General features: G+C 45.6%; 1 protein-coding gene across 1 annotated transcript in view; it reads right to left on the bottom strand.

The window, feature by feature from the left end:
* The window catches only part of CACNA2D4 (calcium voltage-gated channel auxiliary subunit alpha2delta 4), a 164304-nt gene that overhangs the window by 81813 nt on the left and 57537 nt on the right, over positions 1 to 24954 (bottom strand). The window contains 8 exon segments of the mRNA XM_030549257.1: positions 2446 to 2526; positions 6505 to 6628; positions 11241 to 11340; positions 12753 to 12846; positions 15313 to 15410; positions 16882 to 16927; positions 17110 to 17177; positions 17462 to 17516. Coding sequence (XP_030405117.1) covers positions 2446 to 2526; positions 6505 to 6628; positions 11241 to 11340; positions 12753 to 12846; positions 15313 to 15410; positions 16882 to 16927; positions 17110 to 17177; positions 17462 to 17516 — 666 coding nt within the window.

Genomic DNA, 24954 nt, shown 5'->3' with positions numbered 1-24954 from the left:
GATAATTTACACCAGCTGAGGGCCTGTCGCTTGCACTCTTCACTCAGTATGGACAAAAGCAACCATGTCTGTACTAGTGATCGTCTTACCCAGTATCACTACCAAATCCTACTGTAAACAGGACACTAGCATTTTTACCACCATGTCATCTCCCTTTGATCACAGAGGAGAAGCAGAGTCTCTTAAGGATTTCAATGGCAGCCCATCTACTTAAAAAAAAAAAAAAAAAAAAAAAGGAAGACTGATGGAAACTGAAAATAAGTATTTGAGTTAGAAGCTACATCTAATGGGCTGTCTATTCCACCTTCCTGGATTATATCGTGTTTGATTTAATTATCTTAAACAGCCTTTGGTAGATGGTTGTCAATCTCGGAACGTCTCTGGTTACAGTGACTCTATAACCTGTTCTTGCAACTTGTTCCATTATAAAATTTCCCCTAACATTGAAACTAAATTTTCCTTATTTTAATCTTAAGCACAACAGAAACTGCCAAGAGACACCTTATATTACCTCTGCAGTTTCAGCTGGATATGGTATGTATCATAAATTGTTTAGAATTGCTCTGTTTTGTTAAACAGCTGTTCCATTTCATCCCAGAGGTGGTTTCATTTCAGTGGTGAGTACTGGATAATTGTAGGTTTTATATAACAGTTTGGGATCTTTTGGACTAAAGAGCGAGTGACCCTACCAGCATCCTAAAGTCAGAGGGCAAGGAGCTCATTGGATCTGGTAGTGAGTTTCAGCTGACCTGATGAGTTGAATATACCCTAACCCACTAATCTCATCTGTATCTAAAAGGTGTCATGTAAGATATCAATAGAAAGCTAATACCATACTGATCATTCATATTATTTTGTGTACGGAGGACAAATTCAAAATTACAAACATATTGGGAATTGTGTTCTTGAAGTATGTTTGCCAGGCAGGGCTAAAGTTATCCCACCCTAGAAAAAAGAATGTGATTCTGCCAACAGAGAGAATGCAATTTACCATAGATGGTAAACAGGACCATCGAACCAACAAGGGGAGGAGACAACCATCCAGCATTTACAGCAAGGAGAGGAGATTGCAGGAAACAGATCGGTCTACAATTTAGCAAACACCAGTGAAAGAAGAAACCATCATGTAAGCTCCTTCACCAGGAGACTCCATGCTGTCTCCCTCAGAGCTTGAATGAACTTTACTTTGGTGGGTAACTTTCAGAAGAATCCATTAAAAAGGTGCACTGGACTATAAAGAGAGGGGCAAAGAATTCCAAGTTATATTTCAGCTAAGGCAAATGAACTGAGTACTTTGGATTTTATGGGAGATCCTGACCAGAGGGGTGGTCAGCCAACTTGCTGGAAAGTAGATTGATAAGGAAACTACCTTGAACAAAGGCTGTAGCTTGCTATGTTAAGTCTTAGCCTCTAGAACACATTCTTATTTGCTTGTAACCATTTCTAACTCTATCCTTTATACTTTAACCAACTTTATATCCTCCTCTTTTGTTAATATAGACTTGTTTTACTTTGACTCTAAACCAACCCAGTGCTGTGTTTGATTTAAAGCGAATGTTAACTCCAGTTCATGTGGCAAGCTGCTGGGTACTGTACTTTTAAAGGAACAAACACACCTTACTATCTCTCTGAATGGTCCAGGAGAGGGTTGACCATTGCAGAACACACTATTTTGGAAAAATTTAGGACTGGGGGCTGTTGGGACCATCTTTCCAGAAACAGAGTGCTGCACGCCCCTCCCCCCCACTCTGCATGCTTGTCTGCTGACTGGAGCATCCAGTCACGCAGCTACAACGGAAGAGCATTTTGAGGCACTATGGGTTACAGGGCAGGCAGTGACACAAGCCCTCACTGATCTGGATTGCATACCAGAATGTGACTGGGTGTTCTATAAATGTGAGATCATTATCTTCCAATAGCACGCATGGAATTCAGTAAAACTCCTTCAGAGGGGGCACAAGGATCAGATTTACAGGAAATGGTGAGAATTTACAGGAAAGAATTTCAAAGTCAGCAGAATGACTGGAGGTACAAGCACATCTCATTCTTTTGAAACTCAGTGTAAGCACCACAAATATTCCATTGGCCCAAACACAGTACAATGATCTCAAAGCTCCAAAACTACCCCCTGTGCAAGCTTTCTGCTCTACAATTGACGACTGCACCAATCCATAGCTTCACAGATATTAGCAACAGAATTCACCCTGTTAATTCACCCAGTCCCTCTCCCTGTGCCCAACGCAGGATTGAGCCATAATGTATATTTTCTAGTGCTTTGTCCAGTCTAGTTTTCGATAACACAAGTCATGTAGTTTCCATCACTTTCTTAGGAAGACAATTCCATAGGCTAACAGATCTCACTGTAAGGAAGGTTCCCCCCTGGAAGACATTGTGCCGCCCTCTTATTCAAGAACAAAATAAAAACCTGTGCTTGGCAGTTCCTACCTGCAGCAATAGCCGTCTTCCCATCCACAGTCACAGCAACAGATGTGCTCACTGTCACCACCTCTGGTTTGCCACCTCCCTCTGTCAAGACACAGATGTAGCAGATTCAGTTACTTTCCCTCTGTTGCCAGGGGAAGGGGTGCAGACCACACACAGAAGCTCTTTACTTTCCACACAGAAAAACCACGCAGATCACTGAAGTAGCCAGCTCTGACATGGACTGGGTGCATGGGGGAGGCCACATGCTATTAGTGCACAAAGGATGCCCCAACATTGACAAGCTCAACTCTAATCTCATGCCTGAATCTCCCAGAACACTGAAGCATCCTAATTGGCAGTTCAGGAGACCGGATTTCCTCTTGGAGGAATGGCCCATGACAGCAAGGGTGTTGCCCTCAAAATAAGAAAGTACATAACCCCTGACAAGCTGCTACAAGACTCAGCCAAACTTCCTGCCCACCTCAAGTTTGTTTACCTGTCTGAATAAGTGGGCTGTGTCCTAAGGCCAAGTATGGGGTTCAGTGAGACGGGTTTAAAACTGGAGGAACACCACTCAAATAAGCCAGTCCTTCGTCCTCCTTGTTTTCTGTGAGGCAGGATGCCCCAGAGCACATTGCACCTCATGCCACTGGTGCCTCTCTGTGTGCATGTCCTCTATGCTTTCTCCTGACACAGTATAGGCTAGCTGCCCAGATTTCCCAGAATGCACTGGTACACAAAGTTTAGGAAGTGTCGTATGAGTGAATGCACAAACACGGTTCAGCTATTATTCTGAGGCATAAAAGCAGGCACAATCAAACCTTGGACTAGATTGTGCCCATTTATAGAACAGCTCTGCATAAAGGGCCTTGTGGCCAGTGTACTCTGTCCCCATGAGGAACACTGAGGTGGTTGTACGTCAAGTAGGCATAGCCTCTCCTGGGGCTGCACACGTGCATGGAAGACAGTGCACTAGGACGGAGCAGGTTGCTTCTGCTGGTGCACCAGCCCCACTCTGCAGGGCAGGATGGATGAGGCCATAACCTCAACTCCAACAGGATTCTGGCTCCTAATTCATCCATGGCCAAGTAAAGGGCATCACAATCTGGCCCTGTGTAGGTTGTGCCACATACTGGTTACAAAAACCATGGTTGCATATGTAGTCTGAACTGCATCTTAGGCAGTGTGCCATTTCCTAAGTTGAACTCAGTCATTTTAGTCTGTAACTGTCCTCGGGACAGATTCCAGTTTTGTAGGGTTTTAGTGGATTTGTTGAAACAAAAAAAAATAGGGGCCTTGGTTTCTTTTTTACAGTTACCAGGGACATTTTGAAGGTCAATATTCTGAGCATATTTATTCTGCCCACTCATTCCTTCACAACATATTGTAGAGTTCATGCTTTGCCCCAGCAGATGGATTAGGTCCTTTTTCCTTCCCCACAGTCCCAGCATTTGTCATTGTCTTAGTTCTGCCTTCATCATTCTTCTTGGTGTCTGACGCGTCCTGAACACGACTTTGCAGCTGCATTATGTGTTTTAGCCTGAGGTCATTTGTGGATTTTTTTGACTGAAGTCAGACTGACTTGCACAAGGGCACTGCACACATTGAGAGAAGCACTTGTGAAACACAAGGATTTTCCAGCCAGATGATGTTCATATGCTTTGAGCCTGATCCTGCACTCCTTGTGAACCCAACCCCCCCTGTGATGCCTGTAGGGGATTCCGGTAGACGACAAATGCAGGATCAAACTCCCTATTGGGGGTGGGGGGCATGTGAAGTTCCCGGTCCTGCTGGGTCACAGCTGTAGATACAGGAAGAATGATCATGTGGTGAAGGCCCTAGACTTGAGATCTGTGTTCTATTTCCAGTTCTGCTACAGACTTAATATGTGACCTTGGGCAAATGACACTCTCTCTGTGCTTCAGTTGCTCATCTGTAAAAAGGGGAGTAGAATTAGAGGTCTACCAAATTTGCAGGTGTGAAAATCACATCAGGGACATGAAATCCCATCTTCCCTGTGAAATCTGGTCTCCAGCTACCCAGCTCTGAAGGTAGTGTTGTGGCCAGCAGTAGCATAGAAGTAATGGTGGCAATACCAGATCCATCTGTGAAATTTGCTATTTATGCCATGACCAACCCATGAAAAATGTGTGATTGCTCTGTGATTTAAGTAGATCCCTAAGAGTAATCCTTCCTTCCTTCCCCACCCTTTGTCTGTCCTATCTATTTAGAATGTAAGTTTTTGGGGGCAGGGACTGTCTCTTCCTATGTGTCAGTGCTTAGCACAGTTGGGCCCTGAGCTTGATCATGGCTAAGGGATACCATGAACCAAACAAAAACCAGCTTTTATGCAGTCCTTATTAAGACAAAGCTACCTTTGATGTCAATTAGGGTTCAGGTGAGCAAGGACTGCAGGATCTGTCCCACAGTGACTAGCAACTGACATCTGCTCTCATGGGTTACTGGGCATAGTGGATGAAGCTGCAACTGCTCCCACACTGGATGTTGATAGGAAGCTACTGCAGGGATTTCAGGAGGTCGCACCCATGCGGGGTGCTAATATCTGACTTTCTAAGCCCTGCTCTATTGCAAAGAGCAATGAAAGTTGCATGTAGTTTGGCAGAAGACGCCTTGTGCCACAACTGCCACCTCTGCCCTTCACTCTAGTGGTGATTCTTTAAGTGAGGTATACTTGGGGGCAGGGAGGAGAGGAAAGCATGTATGGAAGGTTTAGTGTGTTTTCTCTCCCTCTCCCTTTATATCCTGGTTCATCTTCTGGATCTCATCCTCATTTTCTTCTCCACGCTGCTCACTTCCCCTCCCACCTACCCTCCCACCACAATGCTACAAAAAGCTTTTACAGTGAAAGCGCTGCGCTCCATGACAGTGCCTGAGTGCAGGAGGCTGGGGAAGAGCACAGAGGGGATTTCTATCTCCATTGCATGAGCGTTACATGGTATTTTGTTCTGATTTTTCTTCTTATGCTCTCCTGTTCTCCTCCACCCTGGCACAGGTCCCTGAAGGCTCTGGAGATCACACAGGGGCAGTCACATCCTGAGCATAGACACAACAAAGCTGCTAGTCAGCTGTCACTTTGGGGCTCCATGGGGTGAGGGGTGCCTACTCACACTACAGAACCAGCATGAGACTCAGCATGTTTGGTGGGGACCACTGACATGCTTTTGGCGAGGGGAGTGAAGTTCCCCTTCTCCCTGTGAAAAGCTCATTTTCCCACTTGGGAAAATTTTCATGGAAAACCATGAAAAAGTGACTCCCAGACAAATCACACCTCCTCTCACCTGGCCCCCTGACTGCCACTCAAATCATTCCAGCCAGCTAGCCTGCCTGTCCTTCCTCTACTTTGCCTTACAGCCCTTCCCATCTCCCCTCACCAGGGCTGGCTCTACTGTTTCTGCTGCCTCAGGCAGTGCGCCGAATTGCCACCGTGGATGGCGGGAGCAGTCCGTGCACAGTTAGTGCAGCTCACGCGTTTCTGTGATGGTAGCAATTTAGCGGCAGCTTCTGTCTTCAGCCGGAAGACAGAAGCTGCACCGCTGTGGACAGCTGAACATAGAAGCTGCCACCGAATTGCTGTCGCCATGGAAACACGCGAGCGGCCCTAATGGCAAACAGACTGCTCCCGCTGTCCACAGTGGCAATTCGGCAGGCTGCTTGGGGGTAAAAACACACAGACTGCCGCCGCTTGCACATTGCCGCCCCAAGCACCTGCTTGGGATGCTGGTGCCTGGAGCCAGCCCTGCCCCTCACTTGATTCCTTGTCTTCCCCTGCTCAGCAGACATCTTTCAGCAGCCCCATTCATCCTTCATCTACTCTGGGCCCTGCAGTCTCACCCATTCTTCACCTCTCCTGTCCATGTCTTACTGAGAGGTGTCTCCCTCTTTCTGTTACAACAAGCAGCCCAGGGATGGCTCTCGCCATCTCCCCTTGTGTAAGAGCTCAGTCCTGCAGGAAGAGGATAATGAAGGTGAATGGAGTGGGGACAGGGAGCAGGGGACTGTGAGTGACAAATTTATTTTCTCCATCTCCTTCCTTTGCTGTAGTGCTAAGATGAGGGTTACCTGAACCCTCTTCTGAGGTGATGCTGTAGATGAAGCTCCCTGGAGGATGCTCTGCTGCTCGGCGATACCATAGAGGGAAGTGATCCATGGTGAAGATACTCTCCTTTTCCCCCAAGGTCAGGAACTTCCTGTAAGGAAGAGAAAAAAAAAAGTAAAAATTGCCTCCTTTATCTGGGACAGGGAAACCCACTTCTCCCTCCTCAGCTGCATTCAGCAAAGTGCCTACCTGGGGGGATGTTCTGTACTTAGCATTGTCAGGGCACCAATACAGCATCAGGATAGTCACAGGTCAGTGACGTACTAACCTTACAGTCAGACAGCACCTTTCACCCCAAAGGACCCCAGAGCAGTTTAGAAACTATATGCAGCACACAGGCTACCATTGTCAGTTCATCGACTGCTGAAATGCAGCCACTGCAGGGGTGGATGGTGGCTGCTGTTTAGCAGCATACAGGTACAACACAGGGCAGAAAGTTAACTGTGTCCAACAAACTGCAGGGAAGAATTGAGAGAGACAGAAACACCCACGCAAGCACAGTGTTTGGGAAATTATGTCTCCTGCCCCTTCTTTCACAGGAACGGCTCTGACATTTTAAAAAGATGAGTTGGTTAGGACAAGTCATGAAGTCCAGATGTCCAATATACTTCACTGGTGGTACTGGGGAAGCCGAGTGTGTGACCTGCATGTGAGCCATTGGAAGAAACCCACATTTGGAGCTGCATGGAAGGTTGTCAGAAATATATTTTCCCACCTGATTGGCAAGAAATCAGTGCCTCCTTCCTCACCATTACAGACATGGCCTTTGGCGTCTAGGCTGGATTATGGCAATGGCCTATACCTAGAAATTGCTGGGGAAGATTCAGCTGATCCAGCACACTGCAGCTCTTCTCAAAGAGACACACCTCGGCAAGAGAGTGGTGTGCAGTGCCCTACGTGGACTATCCATCACACCTCAGAGTTACTTTAAGATTCTAGTGCTGATCTACAAAGCTCTCAGTGGACTAGGCCTGACAACCACCAGGACAGTCTCTCTACGCCTCCAGTTATCAGCCAGGGGTCCGGGGCTGGGAGCAGCTTTCAGGGGACAGGGAAACCAGAACAGATGGGCCAAGGGATCATGGCCCGCCCACTTTTGAAAGTTGATGGACCTGGCCCATTCACTTTTCACGACACGTCCTGCACTCACTTCCTGCACCCTCCTCCTCCTCTTCCCCCCAAAGTCCCGACCTTGGCCCTGTGAGGAGCTGCGAACCCTCCCCTTTCCCAGGGTGGGGGGTCCAAGAGCAGCCCCTGGCCCATGTTCCTGCCCCCCAGGTCCCTCACCCAAGGCAGATGTAGGGTCCGCAGCTCCCCACAGCTGTATGGGTGGCTCTTACCATGGCCTGGCTGCAGCTCTTCGTCCTTCGAGGCCTGGCTTCTGGCTTGGCCAGGGGGTAGGGACCTCAGGGAAAGAGGAGGGTCAAGGGCATGGCCTTGTAGGGGGCATGGCCTCATGGTCCCCCCACTTTTAGGAAGCCTCCACCGCCCTTGTCAGGGAATTTACCAAGGAGGGCCAGTGTTAGACTCACTGATGCCCAGGGCAAAAGCTCAAGCCCCACCATGCAGGGCGGAAGCCTGAGCCCCTGAGCCCGGTCACCTAGGGCTGAAGCTGAAGCCTGAGCAACTTAGCTTTGTGGGGCCCCCTGTGGCCTGGGGTCCCGGGCAATTGCCCTGCTTGCTGGTCCTGGCGTTTATATGCAGAAAAACAGTCGTTGTGGCACAGGTGGGCCAAGGAGTTTTTATAGCATGTTGGAGGGACCTCATAAAGAAAAAGGTTGAGAACCCCAGCTCAACGCAACTCCCCAAGAATTCTCCAGTCCACAGAGTCACTACAACTAATAGAGCCTTCTATCAATCCTTTGTCTGCCAAGAAAGTGCAATTAGGCACAGGGCCCTTGGCTATAGAAAACCATGCTGAACCTACACCTCTTTTTTAAGAACAAGTCACATCTCTTGCAAAGATCTAACCCCTCAGGAGAGATGGTTGCATATCCTGTCAAATACAGAGTAGTAGCCCCAAATAAACTGATCCTTACATATTCCATAAGACTCTCTCAGCTCTAGTAAGAGGAGAATACAGCGGTCCAGTTGCAGACAAGCAAGATAATTTTTTTTAATATAAGGCACAAGGCACCTAAATACTGTAGTGGCAGCTGCTTTACAAATGCTAATGCCGCAGACAGATAAGACAGAGGTTTGGTTTAGGAATACATCTGAGCTTACTGAGAATTATCTGCATGACCCAAGAGCCTTATTTCCCAGTTTCTCCGCTTCTTGGATTCTACTCAGCATGTCACATAGATCTTATGACTTTTTGCAGATTGAGCCACCAGGTGGTGCTGTTGTTCACATCTATGTCCACATCACCCCCCAGCAAAGGCTGTTCAGCCACCACACATAACCAGTCGCAGGTAGGATGGGTATAGCTAATAAGTAACATCCTTGAAGCTGAAACTCTTAACCTGGCTAGGCTGCCATTTGGTGAACAGGTAGCACCTATCTCACTTAGCCCATCCAACTGTGGCCACACTAACACGCATAAGTCATCTCTACTGTGGGTAAGAATGAACCATAAAACTGAAAAAGGGAGATGCAAGGAAGTGCAAAACAAGAATTTGTGCTGTGTGGTACCCTGCAGCTCTGAACAATCCTATATCCTAACCCAGAGTTGCAACAGCAGTATATCTATTTGTAGCACTGTAGGGCTTGTGTTATTCCAGCTAACATCTGCAATATGGGTGTATTAACAGGTGTTATCACATGCAGAGGGAAGAGATCTAGTTACCATAGGTCACAGCTGTAGTAATGAGCTAAGATGTGAAAAAATTATTAAAGTACCAACAGGTGTCATGTGTAGGTGAAAGGAACGCTGTACAGGTAATGTTTTAGGAGACATCACAGGGATCATTGTGCAGATGAGAGGCCTGCACTTACTATGCAAGTGGGACTAGTGACCCAACTAAAAAATTCTGGATAAAATTTTCAAAAGTGTGTAAGTGATTTAGGCTCCTAGATGCTTGAATCACTTTGGAAAAATGGGACTTGGGTGCTTTAGAAAATTTTACCCTATGTCTGAATTCCTTTTAAAATATTGAATCCCCTTCACACATTCAGCTATCAAGCACAAGAGTGAGGCTGTAAAAGAGATCATAAGGAAGCCCTTTTATTTGTGTGGTAGGGGAATGAAGACTCCTAGTTTTCTGACTCAGTCAAGAACCAGGAACTGGCTATGGTGCTCAGTGAAAGAGAGATGGGGGAGGGGTCTGATCAAGAAAACAAGATATAGACAGAGCTAATGACCAGGTTGAGAAGGGCAAAGGAGGTCATAAGGGATAAATGATAACCTCCTTACAGGACAGCCAAGTTCCAGAGACTCATTGGAGCTTCTCATACAAAAAAAAATTGATCTATGGGCTTCTTCACTTGCCATAACATAAACCATACCTGGGGGGAGTGCTAGGAATAACTAGGTAACAGACTTCCCTGCAAGATCTCCACTTCTTCCTCCCCCTCCCCAATTTCTTTATTTCAGATCTTTATTTTTGCTGTATATTTTGACATAACAATGATTGGTCATTTATATGGTTCTTTCCCTTCCGGAGGATTTGGGAGAGCTTTACATACTATATACAGGAATCTGCCACTGCAATGCAGCCACCACTGGAGTGATGCACCTGCAACCCTTCAAAATAGCAGAAAAATGCTATGTGCCATCGATATAGGACAGGGAATCTACACTGGCTTCCCACAGCATATTGAGTCAAGTTCAAAGTCTTGCTTCATATCTTCAAAGCAGTCAATGGCCTGGACCCAGCATATTTGACAAATCGGCTTCTCAGGTACAATGGGACTTTACTGCCATAAGGGTGAAGCTCATCTGTGCAGGAAATGGAACCTTCTCAGGGGCTGGTCCCAGACTGTGGAAGAAATTCCCACAGGAACAAAGGACCATCACAAACTTCAGCACCTTCTGCTCCAAGTGCAGGGCACACTTATTCAGCCTACTTTGTAACAGGAACTCAAAGCAGCTGAACAACTCTAAAATAACTCTAACTAAATTCCTCCCAAGCCAAAACACTCCACTGCACACACAATTCTCCCTCTAGGGAGAGGATGAGAGAGAGACTAACTACATGTGACAGACGTTAGTCACATTGCGTAATGCACCCCCTGGAAGGTGCTCAGATACTATGATGAAGAGGGCAGTATAAGAACCTATATAGGATAGAATATCCAGCAAATGAGACTGCAAGGGGAATTGAGACAGGCAGAGTATTACTAGCCAAGTTGGAACATGGCCCAAAAGCTAAAGCATAGACCCCACCCACACTCTCATAAAAAGTGTCACTGGAGATCTTCTGGCTGTAATGTCTTGGCAACAGCTCTTCTATTCCTGACCAGGACTTCGGGACGATCAAAGAAAAGATTGTGTCTCCCAGAAAAATCAGCCTACATTTTATATTGAAACCAGTGCATTCTGGGACAGGTTTTTGCCATATAACAAACAGAACAAGCACAAAACAGTGCCCCGCCCCTTCCTTTATGACACATCAGGCAGATCCACTCCACTAACCCCCTGGTTGCTTCCCATTCTGTTCTCTGTAACCCTAGATACTGTTCAAGGCACAGTGGCAATTTCATGCTGTTCCTTCACAGAGACTAGAATAAATTTCTCAGTGAAGTTTCATTTTAGGACTTGCCTGTTTGAGAGTTTCTCAGATCCCACATACAGGAGGCTCCTCATGAGGCCGGCTCGAGTGCCCAGAAATGCCATCTCGACCCCCTGCTCAGTCTCACTGTGGGACAAAGAGAGAGACCCATAGGGGCAGAATTAATTCTCAGAGCTAGAACTAAGTCTTCCATGTGGTAAGGACCTCCAAAGTGGAGATTCAGAGGGCAACACATTGGAGTAGGAGGTTTCTTAAGTATTAAGGACCAAATTCCCCCATGATATAATGCCACTGCCTTCAATTGGGTTACACCAGAAGTGACACATTTGAAAATCCGAGTGGGAATTAGGATTATTACGATTTTACTATTCATTCTCACAGTCACACTTTTGTGATTCATTCATTTTGTCCCTTTACAGAAAGAACTTAAAGTCCTATACTCCTGCCTGCCCAGCTGCAGATTATTTACATAAGGGATTGGGGTGGGAGATGAGTTACTTAGAGAGGATAGGTGTGCTCCCAGGGCTGAACCTAAAATCTGTCTGGGACAGGGAGATTAAGGGATTGCGAGAGATGATGTAACTGAGTGGCGCAGGGCAACCTTGCTGGAGTTGTGGGTGAAGATGTTGTTGTGAAGAGGCTCACAGTGTAGAGGGCCAGCTGCTATGGATATGGCACTGTCTTATTAAGTGAGAGGAATGTGATGGATGACAGACTAAGGCTGTGTCTACACTAGGGCTTGTTGGCAAAAATTTCCTACCATTCCTACCACTCGTTCAATTCCACCAATGGTAGCAACAGTTGGAGTCCAAATACAGGTAAGACAACCATGGCTGCCAATGTTTATAACACATGCTGCAAGCAGATCTGAACAATACAGTGTTAAAGTGCTAGTGGCCCTAGATGCCCAAGTGGTAGCAGCTGCGGGAAAATGTTGCCTCCAAAAAACCCCAAGTGGAGGCAAGACCTTCTAGATTTATATCCCTTCTCGGTCCTGGCAGCAGCAGTCCAAGCTTCCATCTGTGTACCTCAACCCTGATCTGAAGGCACCATCCCTACGTCTGACAGGTAGGTCAATTTCTATGGCCCATTCAATCCTTGGCTTCAGTGTCAGTAAGAAAGCCAGCTAGTGCCAGTTGTGATACTCCAATAAAAGCTGAACTCAGCCCAATTCACTTTATGTAGTTCAAGGAACAGTTGTCATGTGGTAACAAAGCTTAGTCACTACTGTCCTTGGGTGAGATTTGAACTCATGATTTTGAAGTGTCAGTTTCTGTATCTATTACCAATACCTCAAATGTGAGACTCCTCCTCCTTGGAGTCCATTCCTGAGAGGGAGATCAATGTCCTCCTTCTGTTTCTGTGGTTAGCTTAGTGCTATGTAAGGATCTATTATGGGCTCTATGGAACAAGTGGAATCAAGCTGCTCTTTCAACTTGGCCACAGAGCTTCACCAGGGAATCAGGAGACCCTGTCCAAACTTCCAAGATGACCATGGGATCTGAATGAATTTCAGCTGCGTTTTCACATATACTTACTCAGACATGTTGAGGGCCAAGGCTGTCCAGTAGGCCTCCATTGGCGCAGTTACCACTGCATCAAACAGAACCTCCTGGACCAAGTCCTCATCACCTGAGCAAAAACACCCAAACATGATTAGGAGTGAGAATGGTGTCATTCCTTTGTCTCCTAGATATTCTTTAGAGCAGCAATGTTACTGACCTAATTTGTGATCCAGGGGGTTGAAAAACAGAGAATAAAAGAAGATCCCATTTGCATCTGCTGACCATCCCAGGGGTGCCTCACCTTTGGCTGAGGACAGCAGGGGAACCCTCACCAGAGTGTGACCAAGCCACTCTCACAGACTGTCTAGCAGCAGCCACACAGACAGCATTATAGTCAGGGCAGCTCACACCCATGCTGTATATGAGTGCAGTGACCCTAACTGTGGGGTTTAGGTGGTCACTTTCATAAAGCAGTTCAGCGCACTGGTCACTTCTTACAGTTCTAAAGGGTCAGAGGTCACCCTCTGTCAGCCCAAAAGCTCGGGGGGTTAAAAGGCTGAGCAAACAAAACAGGGTCAAAAGAATTATTTATTCCCCCTCCCTTTTGGCCTTCACCCCTTAACTCACTGAACAAGCAGTCTACAACTGTTACCTTGACTCCCTCTCTCTCAGTCCTGGATCCCCTCTAATCAAGCTTCTGCCCATTCCACTCAAGCTGCCTTCACGAATGATCTATCTGTGGCCAATCACAGGACCTCCACTCCATTCTTGTCCACCCTGGATGGGGCAGGACTCCCGGGGGATGGGGGGTATGACAGGGAACAGGGGGTTTGAATGGGGCAGGAGTCCCGGGGGGGCCATCAGGGGGCACAAGGTGGGGGGGAAGGGGTCGGATGGGGCCAGGGGCCAGGTCATGCCTGGCTGTTTGGGGAGGCACAGCTTCCCCTAACCAGCCAGCCATACAATTTCGGAAACCTGATGTGGCCCTCAGGCCAAAAAAAGTTGCCCGCCCCTGCTCTAAAAGTTTTACTTCGGGAGATCTCATCTACCTTAGATAGCTTCCTCACCACCTTCATGCCATTGACTTACAAATCTTCCCCTCACTCCTGACTTTTGTCCATCTACTCTGTCCCTTTTTTCAGTCTGCCTGACATCTCCTCCTGGATGCCTCACCATTAGCTTAAACCTAACATGTCCAAAACTGAATCCCTTATCTTTCCTTAATGTTCTCCCCCATCCCCCCATTTTCTGCTATTATTGACAAGACCCTCTTCTCCCTGTCACAGAGACCTGTAAGCTGGGGTTATCTCTGACTCCTCCCTCTCCTTTTCATAACACATTCAGGTCATTCCAAATCCATCTGCTTTGTCCTCCATCGCAATTTCAACATCTGAACTTTTCTTTCTGTCCATATGGCTAAAACTTTCATCCAGGCCCTTATTATATATCTCATTCTCCTCCTTGACACACATCTCACTTCCTTCCAGTCCATTCAAAATAAAGCTACTAAGAGTCTTTCATTGACCTTCCCATATTCTATGTTACACCCTCCCTGCTTCCTCTGAATCTCTCCACTGGCTCCCCTTTCCTACCTCATCAAGTTCATCCCTCTTGTTTTCACCCTTAATGCCCTTCACTACACTGCCCTTCCTTGCTTATTTGCTTTTGACTTTTATAGTGTCATTCCTGCACCCTTCGTGCCACCAGTGATGCCAGTTTTGAACAGCCATTTATCTGCATGTCTCACAAATATCTTTGTGCTTTCTTCTATGCTACTTCTTATTCACAGAGCACCCTCTGACTTGATTAATAAGGCCACTACTCTTTCTTCCTTTAGATCCTTCCTCAAGATGCACTTCTGTGCTGATATTTACAACTCATAAACCAGCTAATGATGTTCAGGTAGAGCAGCAGTTGGGAATAGCTGATTTCATTTAATTCAAAACCCAAAGAAAACCCAAACATACTTTCAGGTGATTTGTAACTGTCTGGGAACATCAGGTAATGCAATATATAAACTATGAATCCACATGATCTTTTCATTACATTTGTCCTCCCTTGTCCGTCACACCCACTTCGTCTACCCTAAAGAGCTAATGACTGAATTTGAAGTAAGGCAAAGCTTGCCTTTTTTCCTGTGTTTGAGGGAATGCCTAACACAATGGTACCCCAACTCTGAATAGGGCCTTTGGGATCTACCACAATACAAATAATGTTATACTATTGTTTTAGGACTACACAGCTCTGAACTACACACAGGCACTCTTTCCTTCCTGGCTCCACCCACAGCTCTGTCAGACATAGTCTGCAGCACTCCCAGCTAACACAGGCCAGGCTCTCTCCTTAACAGAGATGTTCAATCCGGTTTATTTGGGGTAATTTTGAAATGGAAACAATCACTTGCTGGGGATTAGGATGTGGCCATTCAATTTATTTCCACTTGCGAAGTGAGCAAGTGTTTTGAACTCAGCTCTGCAGATATGAGCATACAGCTCATGAGCTCAATCTACCACCACTAAGTTCCCACAGCCCTTCTCCACGGTGGAGAGGCACAGGAGAGCTCCAGTAGGTCACTTTCATTTCCAGCACTCACATTCCAGATCGGGTTCCTCTCCTGTGAGGAAGCGGATCATGGCCTCCAGCTGGCTGAGCTTCCGGTGATCTGGATCAATATCGGTGATGCAGTAAATCCTGGTGGCAAGGAAAGAAACACAGAGAATCACTTTCAAGCAAACACACTAGGAAATAATGATCTGGAAAAAAATATTGTAACAAATTCTTGCCACCTAGGAATTTCAGTTGTCATTATGTTGCACTCCGCGGTGCTCAGAACTTAACAACAACAGCATGGATAGAACCCAGCACCTCCTCTTAAAAACAGCACAGGATGCTACCACTTGCACTAAAGAAGCATCTTCATTCGCAGTATAGTTCCTTTGACACACAGCAGAGCAGTTCTAATTTCACCTAGCAAAGGCAATGGTAACATATATGCACTAGTCTGCTTATAACAATATTCAGTGAGATGGAGAACCTGGAAAGCAGCAATACCAAAGGAGACAGATAACTAGACGTGACAAGCTTGGCATGTGATATGGTGGCAAGATAAATCAATGGGCCTGCATGTGAAGAGGCATCAGGATGCAGAGTTGGAGGTGATCACTTCTCTGTATTCCACAAGAGACCAGCTTCTAATATTGCTTTCAGTTCTGACCACTTCAATGTCAGATTGGAGGAGTATAAAGAAAAACACAAATTATTAAGGAACTTTAAGGAAAGGTTTATGAGGCAAGACTAGAAGAAGAGACTATGTAAAGCTGGTGAACAGATGACTTGACTATATATGTTAACTGTGCATGAAACTGAAAGAGGAAGAGATGCTGTTCATAGTGGTTTGAGGGGTTTTAACTAGGGTATAATATATGGTTTTTTTGCAGTGCTTCTCACAAATATTGCTTTATTTTGGTCCATTTGAGGTTCACATGCCCGAGTTTAATGTTCAGTTTCAGCTATACACAAATCCCAAATCTCAAAGCAAAAGTTGAAAATGCCTAGCTTCATTTTGGAGCATGAGCTTTCGTATTCACCCACGAAGCTCATGCTCCAAAACGTCTGTTAGTCTATAAGGTGCCACAGGACTCTTTGCTGCTTTTACAGATCCAGACTAACACAACTACCCCTCTGATACTTAGCTTCATTTTGTTTCATGGCCAAACCCAGCAAAAGCACAAATTTTGCATGATATGATTTTGCATTAATAAAGTCAGCTCCAGGTTCACTAGACTCAATCAAAAGGCATGTGAACCAAGCTGATTTCTCACTGAGCATAATCTGACCTTGCAACAAAATCCCACTTTACAAAGTTTTGTGTGATTTATGGTTTGTTGCACAGTTCTAGGCAGGAATAGGATGAGATTGTGCAAAGGAGAATTGAGGGTGAATATCAAGAGATCTTTCCTGACAGTGAGATGGGTCAGACTGTAGAATAATCTGCCAAGAAAGTGATGGTAAGTCTCAGGAGCTTGCTCCAAACTCTGGACACCATCAGCTACTTCAGGACAACATTGCTTTCTTCAAGGCCAGGGAGGTTGGCAGAGTAGAGCAAACTCTGCCAGTGATCTCAACTCAAAGCTCCACCATCAACAGGATATCATCTACTTACCATTCATTAGCTAAGGTCAAGTCTGGCTGCAGCAGGTCGTGCAAGCCTGAAACAAGAAAGCAACCAATAAGTCTATTGATCAGTCAATGAACCAAACACACAGAAAGAGGCTGAAAGGGTGAGGTGGGGGACAGAGAAGAGAGGGAGGCACAAGCTCATCCCTGGGATGCCAATGAAGTTCAGCATCCTTGCCCTCTACATAGATGTGGCTGTTTCAGGTTAACCTACCTTCTTCCACAGAAGTGTTCCCCAGCAGGATGTATTCCCCATGCCCACGGGAGAGGACGACACCCAGGCTGCAGTCAGGGGGAAAACAGAGGGTTTGTCAAGAAGGTCAATGTTTACATCTAACACTGCCCTCCCTGAGAGGCAAGCTATGATCCCCAATGCCATCAGCTCACTCCTCTCTTATTAACAAAAGAGCATCCCCAAGCAAGCGTAAGAGTATCTGAACTTCAATACAAGGGAGCAAGGATCCCCTCTGTCATAACCAATATCATGAGAAGGGGGGACCAAATAGCCTTGTTCCCTCCCTCCTCCCCGAGAGGTACATTCCCTAAGTTGAGATACACTTGCTCACCTGAAAGGCGTGCCACTGATGTCAGTGAAGAAATAATCGTTAGTGAGAAAGAGAAACCCGTTTCTGGATAAATAAATTAAAAAAAAAGAGAGGGGGAATAAACGTTTTGAAAAACAACCCTAAGGTGGGGAAGGGATACACCATCCTACTGCACCCCAGTGACACGGTGATTTGGCTATACGACCCCAAAGGCAAACCAAAAGCATCTGATAAACTCCAGTAACAGCCATCCCCACAGGCCGGCTCTGAGGCCATGATGCAGTATGCAATGTTCAGCAAGTCATGTTTTTCAGAGATCCACTCACTCAGCCATTCAATTTCCTTGCAAGGCCAGTAAAACACCTTAACTCTGGGATTATAACCCAGAGAGCAGAAAGTGTGAGGAAGCTGCCCTCCCTCTCACTGCATTAGCTATATGCTCACTGCATAACCAGATAGCCTGGTCCTGCTGGTCTTTCTTTGCACAGGGCCTGCAAGACCCCAGACTGACCTTGACCCCACCATGGGCTACAATTCATTATTTCATCAGCTTCCCTGGTTCCCTCTATTAGATTAAGAGAGGCGGATGAGGAGGATTGGAGGGTGGGAGGGAATGGGTTTGGAAGAGCCAGAACAGGGGCTACAAACTGATTACAACCGGTTGGACAACAGAATTCCCATCTTGTGGGAAATGCTGATAGTTTTAATATTTATTTTCATCCTGAATCAGGACAAAAGAGTCAGACTATCCAATATTTTCATGGAATGAAGAGTTCTTTAAAAAATTTCAATTCCAAATCATCAAAATGAAAGAACAACATAGTTAATGTCAATTTGAACAAAACATTTTGTTTCAAACTGAAAAATTTCATTTCAAATTATTTCCACTTAAAGAAGCATTTTAATTCAAAATGTTTCATTTCATTTTGAAAAGTTACTTTGGAAAAATAAAAAAAGTGTCAAAATTGACATTTTCCATTTGAAAGTGTCAGTTTCAATGGAATTCAGCAGGACCGGCACAAGTGCTTCCTCTTTGAGGCTGCTGTAGTAAAAAACATTTCTTGGAGTGTTTCCTTTCTGAACTGGAAGTGCAGTGATGTGACTCCTTACTAGAACCAGGGCAGGAGATGAGGGGTGGATGAGTCTGAGTGTGAGAGAGTCACTGTAGCAGTGGTTCTGAAACTTTTTGTACTGGCGACCCCTTTCAGACAGCAAGCCTGAGTGTGATCCCCTTCTTATTAATTAAAATACGTTTTTTATATTTAACACTATTTTAAATGCTAAATTTATAACCCTATTGTTTAAAATGAATTTACCTTTTCTCACTGTTTTTAAATGAAGACTAACACATTTTTATCAAATTATTGCTATAAGCAGAAACATTTTTTAAAAAATAGTTAAATGCTCTTTAGTACTGTTTAATACTGGGTGAAGAGTGCAAAGAAACTTTGCCAATATCATTTTTCACAGCAGACTTAGCACTCCACTGCCACGATTAGTTCTGCGCTGCTGCTGGCCTGGTGTTGCCTTCAGAGCTGGGCAGCCAGAGAGTGGCAGCTGCTGGGTGCCCATTTCTGAAGGCAATGCCGCTGCCAGCAGCAGCGCAGAACAGTAGAAGTAAGAGTGGCTTTGGAGTACTGTGAAATTGACAGCTGGTCAGTTTCACTTTCTTGCTAGGCTAGTGGGGCCACAGAGTAAAAACCATCTCTTGTCAAGGCCACTTTTCACTCTGTTCATCCAGGGTTCTAAATCATACCTTTCAAGAAGTGGGAAGTGACTGGATGAGAAAAAACAGAATAGCTCTCTACTGGCAGATGGAACTCCATGAGGGCTGCAAGGTGTATTCTGAAGGAGCTAATAAATACCCAGGGGATTTTAAGGATATGAAGTAGTACAATGCATCCAGAATGTGTTTTGGTAAAGGGGGAATTCCTGACTGATCACACCAAAACATTTTTTTTTCCATTTTGCTTCGTAACATTTCCCGGCAGAGTCCTTTCTGCCACTGCTCAGGATGCCCTGGACATCAGCTGAACAGGCCTTTTCTAACTCTGACATCCATCCAAATACCATGCCCTCATGTGACATGTGACTCGGTGCAGTGATCAGTCCCTCCCTCATCCTGAGTTAAGGGAGATGGGAAGGAGGCCAGGCTGACAGCTGCAAAAGCATAGGGTACCAGAACTGACAGGCCCACCACCGTGTTATGCAAATCTCTCACATCTTGTCCAGGCTGATTTTCCTCAAAACCCATGGTAATGAGGCAGCCAAGGAAGACATACCTCACAACTCCTGATCATTGTCTGAGGAAAGCGTCACCCAGAGAGCCTAAGGTGCAACCCCTCCATCTAGAACAGAACTCTTTGCACTTGCTGTTCACATGGCAGGCAAAGAGATCATGGACCCAAGTTCCTACACCTAAAACACCATCTGAAGAGTCATGTCATGTAGCTTTCCACTAGTTTTCTGTGGAGAAATATCTGCTTAGAGAGTCTGCCAGGGTGTTTGGATCCTAGCAGGTCAGTGGTGATCAGGGTAATCTACATGGGAATGCACCAGTTCCAAAGTTCAATTGTCTTCTCACACAGCTGTTGACATAGCAGACTGCCATAATGTTGTTTAATAATACTTGGACTGACTGGCTGCAGTTGGGCAGGAGGATTTACTCACAGGGCAATCTGACTGCTCTTAGTTTCAACATGTTGATATTAAGCATAGACTTCTCCAGAGATCATGTCCCTTGAGAAACCCGCCCTTCCACATTTGCTCCCCAACCTAAGAAGGATGTACCCATGGTCATAGTCTTTGGAAGTCAGAGTTGAATGGTACCCACACAAACCAAGTAAGTGAGGCTAAGACCCTTTGGGGAACCATGATGAGTAAGTCAAGACTGTGCTTGTCTGGAGTGCATACAGTCCACAATCAGGCTCATAGATATCTGAAATGAATTCTTGCTAATGTGTCACGTAGGTACTTGCAGTCATATGACCCAACAGGGTCGCCAGGATTGTATGGACATTCTGGGGCTCATCTGTATTTGGTGTATGAGTTCAATGAAGAGAAAGTGGTTGCCTGGTAACATGCCCTGGAGGCCACAGTGTCCAGCCTCTTCATGATAAATTCTATCAGCTGTGTGGATTCCAAGGCAGATTTCTCCAGGTTCACCAGAGACTCAAATTCTCAAAGAGATCCAGAAGTATGGAGGTTGCTTCTCATGTTTCCTGGTAAGATCAGCCCTTTAGGATATATAGGGTATAGCATTGGCCCTTGGCAGCAGGGGTGAGCTGGCACCACTGACAGTACCTTGGTATTAGAGACACAAGACACAATAAAATATCTTTTATTGGACCAACGTCTGTTGGTGACAGAAACAAACATGTGAGACCAGTATGGAGACAACACTGCAAAGTACCTCGATAAACACTGAGCACCGTTGACGGTCCAAATGAGAGAACCCTGCACTTATAGTGCTGTTGGCTGGCTACAAATCTCAGGAATCTCCTTCGGGCTGGATGAATGTCCACATGAAAGCAGGCATCCTTGAAATCGAGGGCTGTGAACCTGATCTAGAGATGGGACAATTGATGAGTCACTATTCTGAACTTTAGGTGGCAGATACACTTATTCCCTGAGGTCCAGAATGGGTCTTCGTCCTCCTATCTTCTCAGGGACGAGAAAGTACTTTCAGTAGAACTTCTTTCCCGACTGCTGGAGGTACTAGTTTTACCACCCCCAGTTCCAGGAGTGTTTACATCCTACAGAAAAACCCTCTAATGAGAGAGATCTCGAAAAAGGACAGGGAGGTGACTGGGTAGATAAGTAGCCCAAGAAGACAATCCCTAATACCCATTTGTCCACCATAATGTGTGTCCAGGAAGACAGATAATGGGAAGTCTGCTTCCAAATCGAGGGGAAGAACCAGAGAGGCTGACTAGATCCAGTGAGACCATTGATGTGCAGCACTCAAATGGCCTGTCAAAATGCTGGTTTCAGAGGTAATAGTGGTTGGAAAGTAAAGGTTAGTTTTCCCTGGCCACCATTCCTATGTGTCCTCTGATGCTTGCATGGAAATTCACACTGCTGCTGGTGATGAAAGTCAGGTGGGGTTGGTTGTCTAAATTGTGCTGCTGGGTTCTTTTTTAATTACAGGTGTACAAATACTCAATGAATGAAGTGTGGCTCAGGAGACTTCCAATGAGTGAAGAGACTCATTCGTCTTTGTGCTGAACAGCTCATCAGATTTGAATGGGAGGCCTTCCACCATTGTTTGTACTTCCTTTGGGAATCCCAAGAAGGGAAGCCAGGAAGACCATCTTATTATGACACCAGTTGCAATGGACCTCACCGCTGTTTCTAAGTTCATTTGGAGGGCTGATCTCATCACCACCTTACCCTTATCAGTCAGGACCTGGAACTGGTCTCTATCTTCCTGGGCATTTTACTGGGGAAGCCAGCTAGTTTATCATAGATGGTACAATCATAATTGACCATCAACATTTGACAGTTTGAGATTTGAAATTGCAGGGAGGTCAAGGAGTGCATCTTTCTTCCAAAGAGGTTGAGCCTCTTTGCCTCTTTCTCATGTGGTGTAAACCTGGCCTGTGTGTCTGCTATGCTCAGTGACTGCAAACATTATCAATTAATTGGGAGGTGGGTAAGAGAATAGGTATTCCGACCCTTTTTCAGGTAGGAAATCTCTTATTTATCCTGCTTGGATACTGGCGGTACCACGGCAGGTGAGGGCCAAAGTATCTTGGCAGGTTCCAGGATAAGCTTGGAAGAGCCCCTCCTCAGAGCCAAGCTATGAAGGATTTCCAGCAGTCTCTTGGGGTTTTCATGGGCCTCTTCCTGGGGGATTTGAAATAACTTTGCCACACTTTTAAAGGAAATCCAGGAAGACCTTAGGGTAACAGGACACAGTGGGGAAACTGGAATCACTGTCTTGTCTGGGGAAGAGAAGGACAAGGTCACTGGCATGATATCCTCCTATTCTGTTGATCCTCTTCCTTCTGTTCCTTTAATTGCACTTCTTGAGGAGGCTGAAGATGCTCTTCCTCCTCTTTGGGAGCTCTGAATCTTCTTACGTCACTTGTGCCATGAAGTATGTTCATTAGGTGGTAGTCTCATGGGTCTTCTAGGCCCAAATACTGCCATTGTGAGCTATCATACCCCCTCAGTGCAGGGCCCCAGTAGGAGTAGGTTGGGTACTCTCTCAGATGGGAGGAGAGATACACCCTGGAGACTCCCAATGTCCTGTCTGGGCTCAATCCCCTCAAGAGACCCCACGAGATATAGTCCAGGTGGGTCTGTCATAGTCATCTTCAGACTTTGAGGATTCAGATCTGGATGGGAAGCCCTCAGTACCAGAGGAGGTGCTCTTTGATGGTACGGGCAAGAGACTGGCTAGACCCCTGTTCGAGAATGGGGATGCAAAGGGGTACTGCAGGGAGATCAGTACTAGCTGAATGAATGGTACGGGACACTGGGGTTTGGAAAGCACTGGTGAATCCTGTTCCAGGAGCACCAAGAGGTCATCTGGAGCTGAGAAACAAGCCGGAGTTGATGGAGTTGCTTCTATAACTTGAGCTGCTGAAGCACTGGCTCTGGCAGTACAGATGAGAGTTTTTGTGCCAAGGAAGCAGTTCTAGGAACAAAGGGTGCTGAGGTCTTTCCCTTTGAAAAAATCCCAGTACTGGAAGGTCCCATTCTGGAGCAGGTAGCTACTGATGACTTGGTATGGGATGGGAACTCCTATCTCTTTTTAGAGGATTTGGATGGGGAACCTTCCCTATAGTCCTTATGGGAGCACTTATGTGTCCCTTCCTCCTTCTCTGGTTCTGCTCTCCAGAGTTTCTTGGAGCCAGAGGGATTGTGGAAGTCTTGGAGCTGAAGAGGAGGAGTCACTCTTTCTTCTTCAGGCTGATATACAGGGGGTCTCCCTAGTCAGAGGTTGTTCCCGCCTTCATGGACTGTTCCATGAGGAACTCTTGGAGTTAGAACTCTCTGGATGGCTTAGTCCTACCCTACAGATAGAGACATGGAAGAGACATGTGCTTCCCCCAGGCAGTACAGACAGATATCATGTTAAACCATGACCAGGAAAGCTTTGTGGCACCTGATGCAGCTTTTAAAGCTGGGGATCCTCAGCATAGTCTCCTGAAACCAAGGAGAACTGGGGTTGAGACAGGTACAGAGAAACACTCCTTGACTGAGAGGGAGGGGGTGTCCAAAATGTAGGAAGCCAAACCCCCAAAACTATTTCTAACTAAGAACTAACTCAAAAAATTCTTAACATTATTTACAAAGAGGAGGTGAAAAGCCAGCACGAACACAAAACCTCTGTCCTAGACCACAAGAGGTAGGAAGGAACTAAGTGGTAGGGGAGCTTTATCCTTTTGGTGTGGAGCACAAGATGAGCAGGGATGCATGCATGGACCTGCAGGACGCTGCTAGGGAAAATTTCTGGTCCTGGGTTCATGGAGCACACGTGTAACCTGATGTGCACTACACAGAGGGGAAATTATTTGAAAAACCCGATATTAGAAGTGGGTGATGGATGAAATAGTGGTAACAGAATAAAAAACGGGAAGGGAGAAACAGAAAACATGCGGATGGCAAATTAGCAGAGAAAAATGTGTGTGGGGGAAAGCAGAACTGGATGAGAAAAATATGGGGAAAAGAAGGGGAAAATTTCAAAAGAACATGGTCGAAAAAGAAGTGGAATTGAGAAAATATAGAAAGAGGATGGAAAAAGCAAATAAGGAAAATGTCAGATGGGAACAGTAAAAACAAGGAAAAAAGGAGGCAAATGGAGAAACCTTTAGGCATTTGTGACATTCTTAAAAATGTTAAAATAAACAAGAGTCCTTTGGATGTCTCAGAGAAAACTATATTGTGATTCTGCAGCAATACAATAAACTAAGAGGTTGCTGACCCCTGCCTGAGAGGATAATGGAATCATGAGCAATAAGCAGCCTAGACTTCTAAAGAATAGATCTCACCAGACAAACAAGATTGCATTTTTTTGACAGAATTATAAAGTTAATAGATGAAGGGAATAAAGTGCATACAGTATATTTGGATTTACATAATGCATTTGCTCCAGTGTCTTATGAAATTTTTATTCCCCCCAAAATTAATTAATATTGGTTTAGATAGGATCTTTTTCATGTGGAATGAAAAGGGACTGAAACACTGTAAATGAAAAGTAATGGTAAACAATAGCATATCAGGTGGTGGGAAGAGGAGAACAGCAAGGATGTGTCTTAGGAACCATCTTAACTAACATTTTACAAAATGGACTGGAAGTGGGAGGAAGAAAAATAATGAGAAACACAGCTATACAATGGGAGGGAGAAAATGAGGAGACAGTAATGCTGAAAGAGCCGTAAGCATGAGACTGGCAGAAGCTAATTAGAGAGGAGTGACAAATGTGATATGGCAGCAGTCAAGGGGAGTTGGGGCTATGTGCAGAGATCTGATGCTGTGGAGCAGAGAGATTATAGTAACTCTCT

The sequence above is a fragment of the Gopherus evgoodei genome, chromosome 1, assembly GCF_007399415.2.
Source record: "Gopherus evgoodei ecotype Sinaloan lineage chromosome 1, rGopEvg1_v1.p, whole genome shotgun sequence".
Taxonomy (NCBI): Eukaryota; Metazoa; Chordata; order Testudines; family Testudinidae; genus Gopherus; species Gopherus evgoodei.
This window is presented reverse-complemented; position numbering and strand designations above follow the sequence as displayed.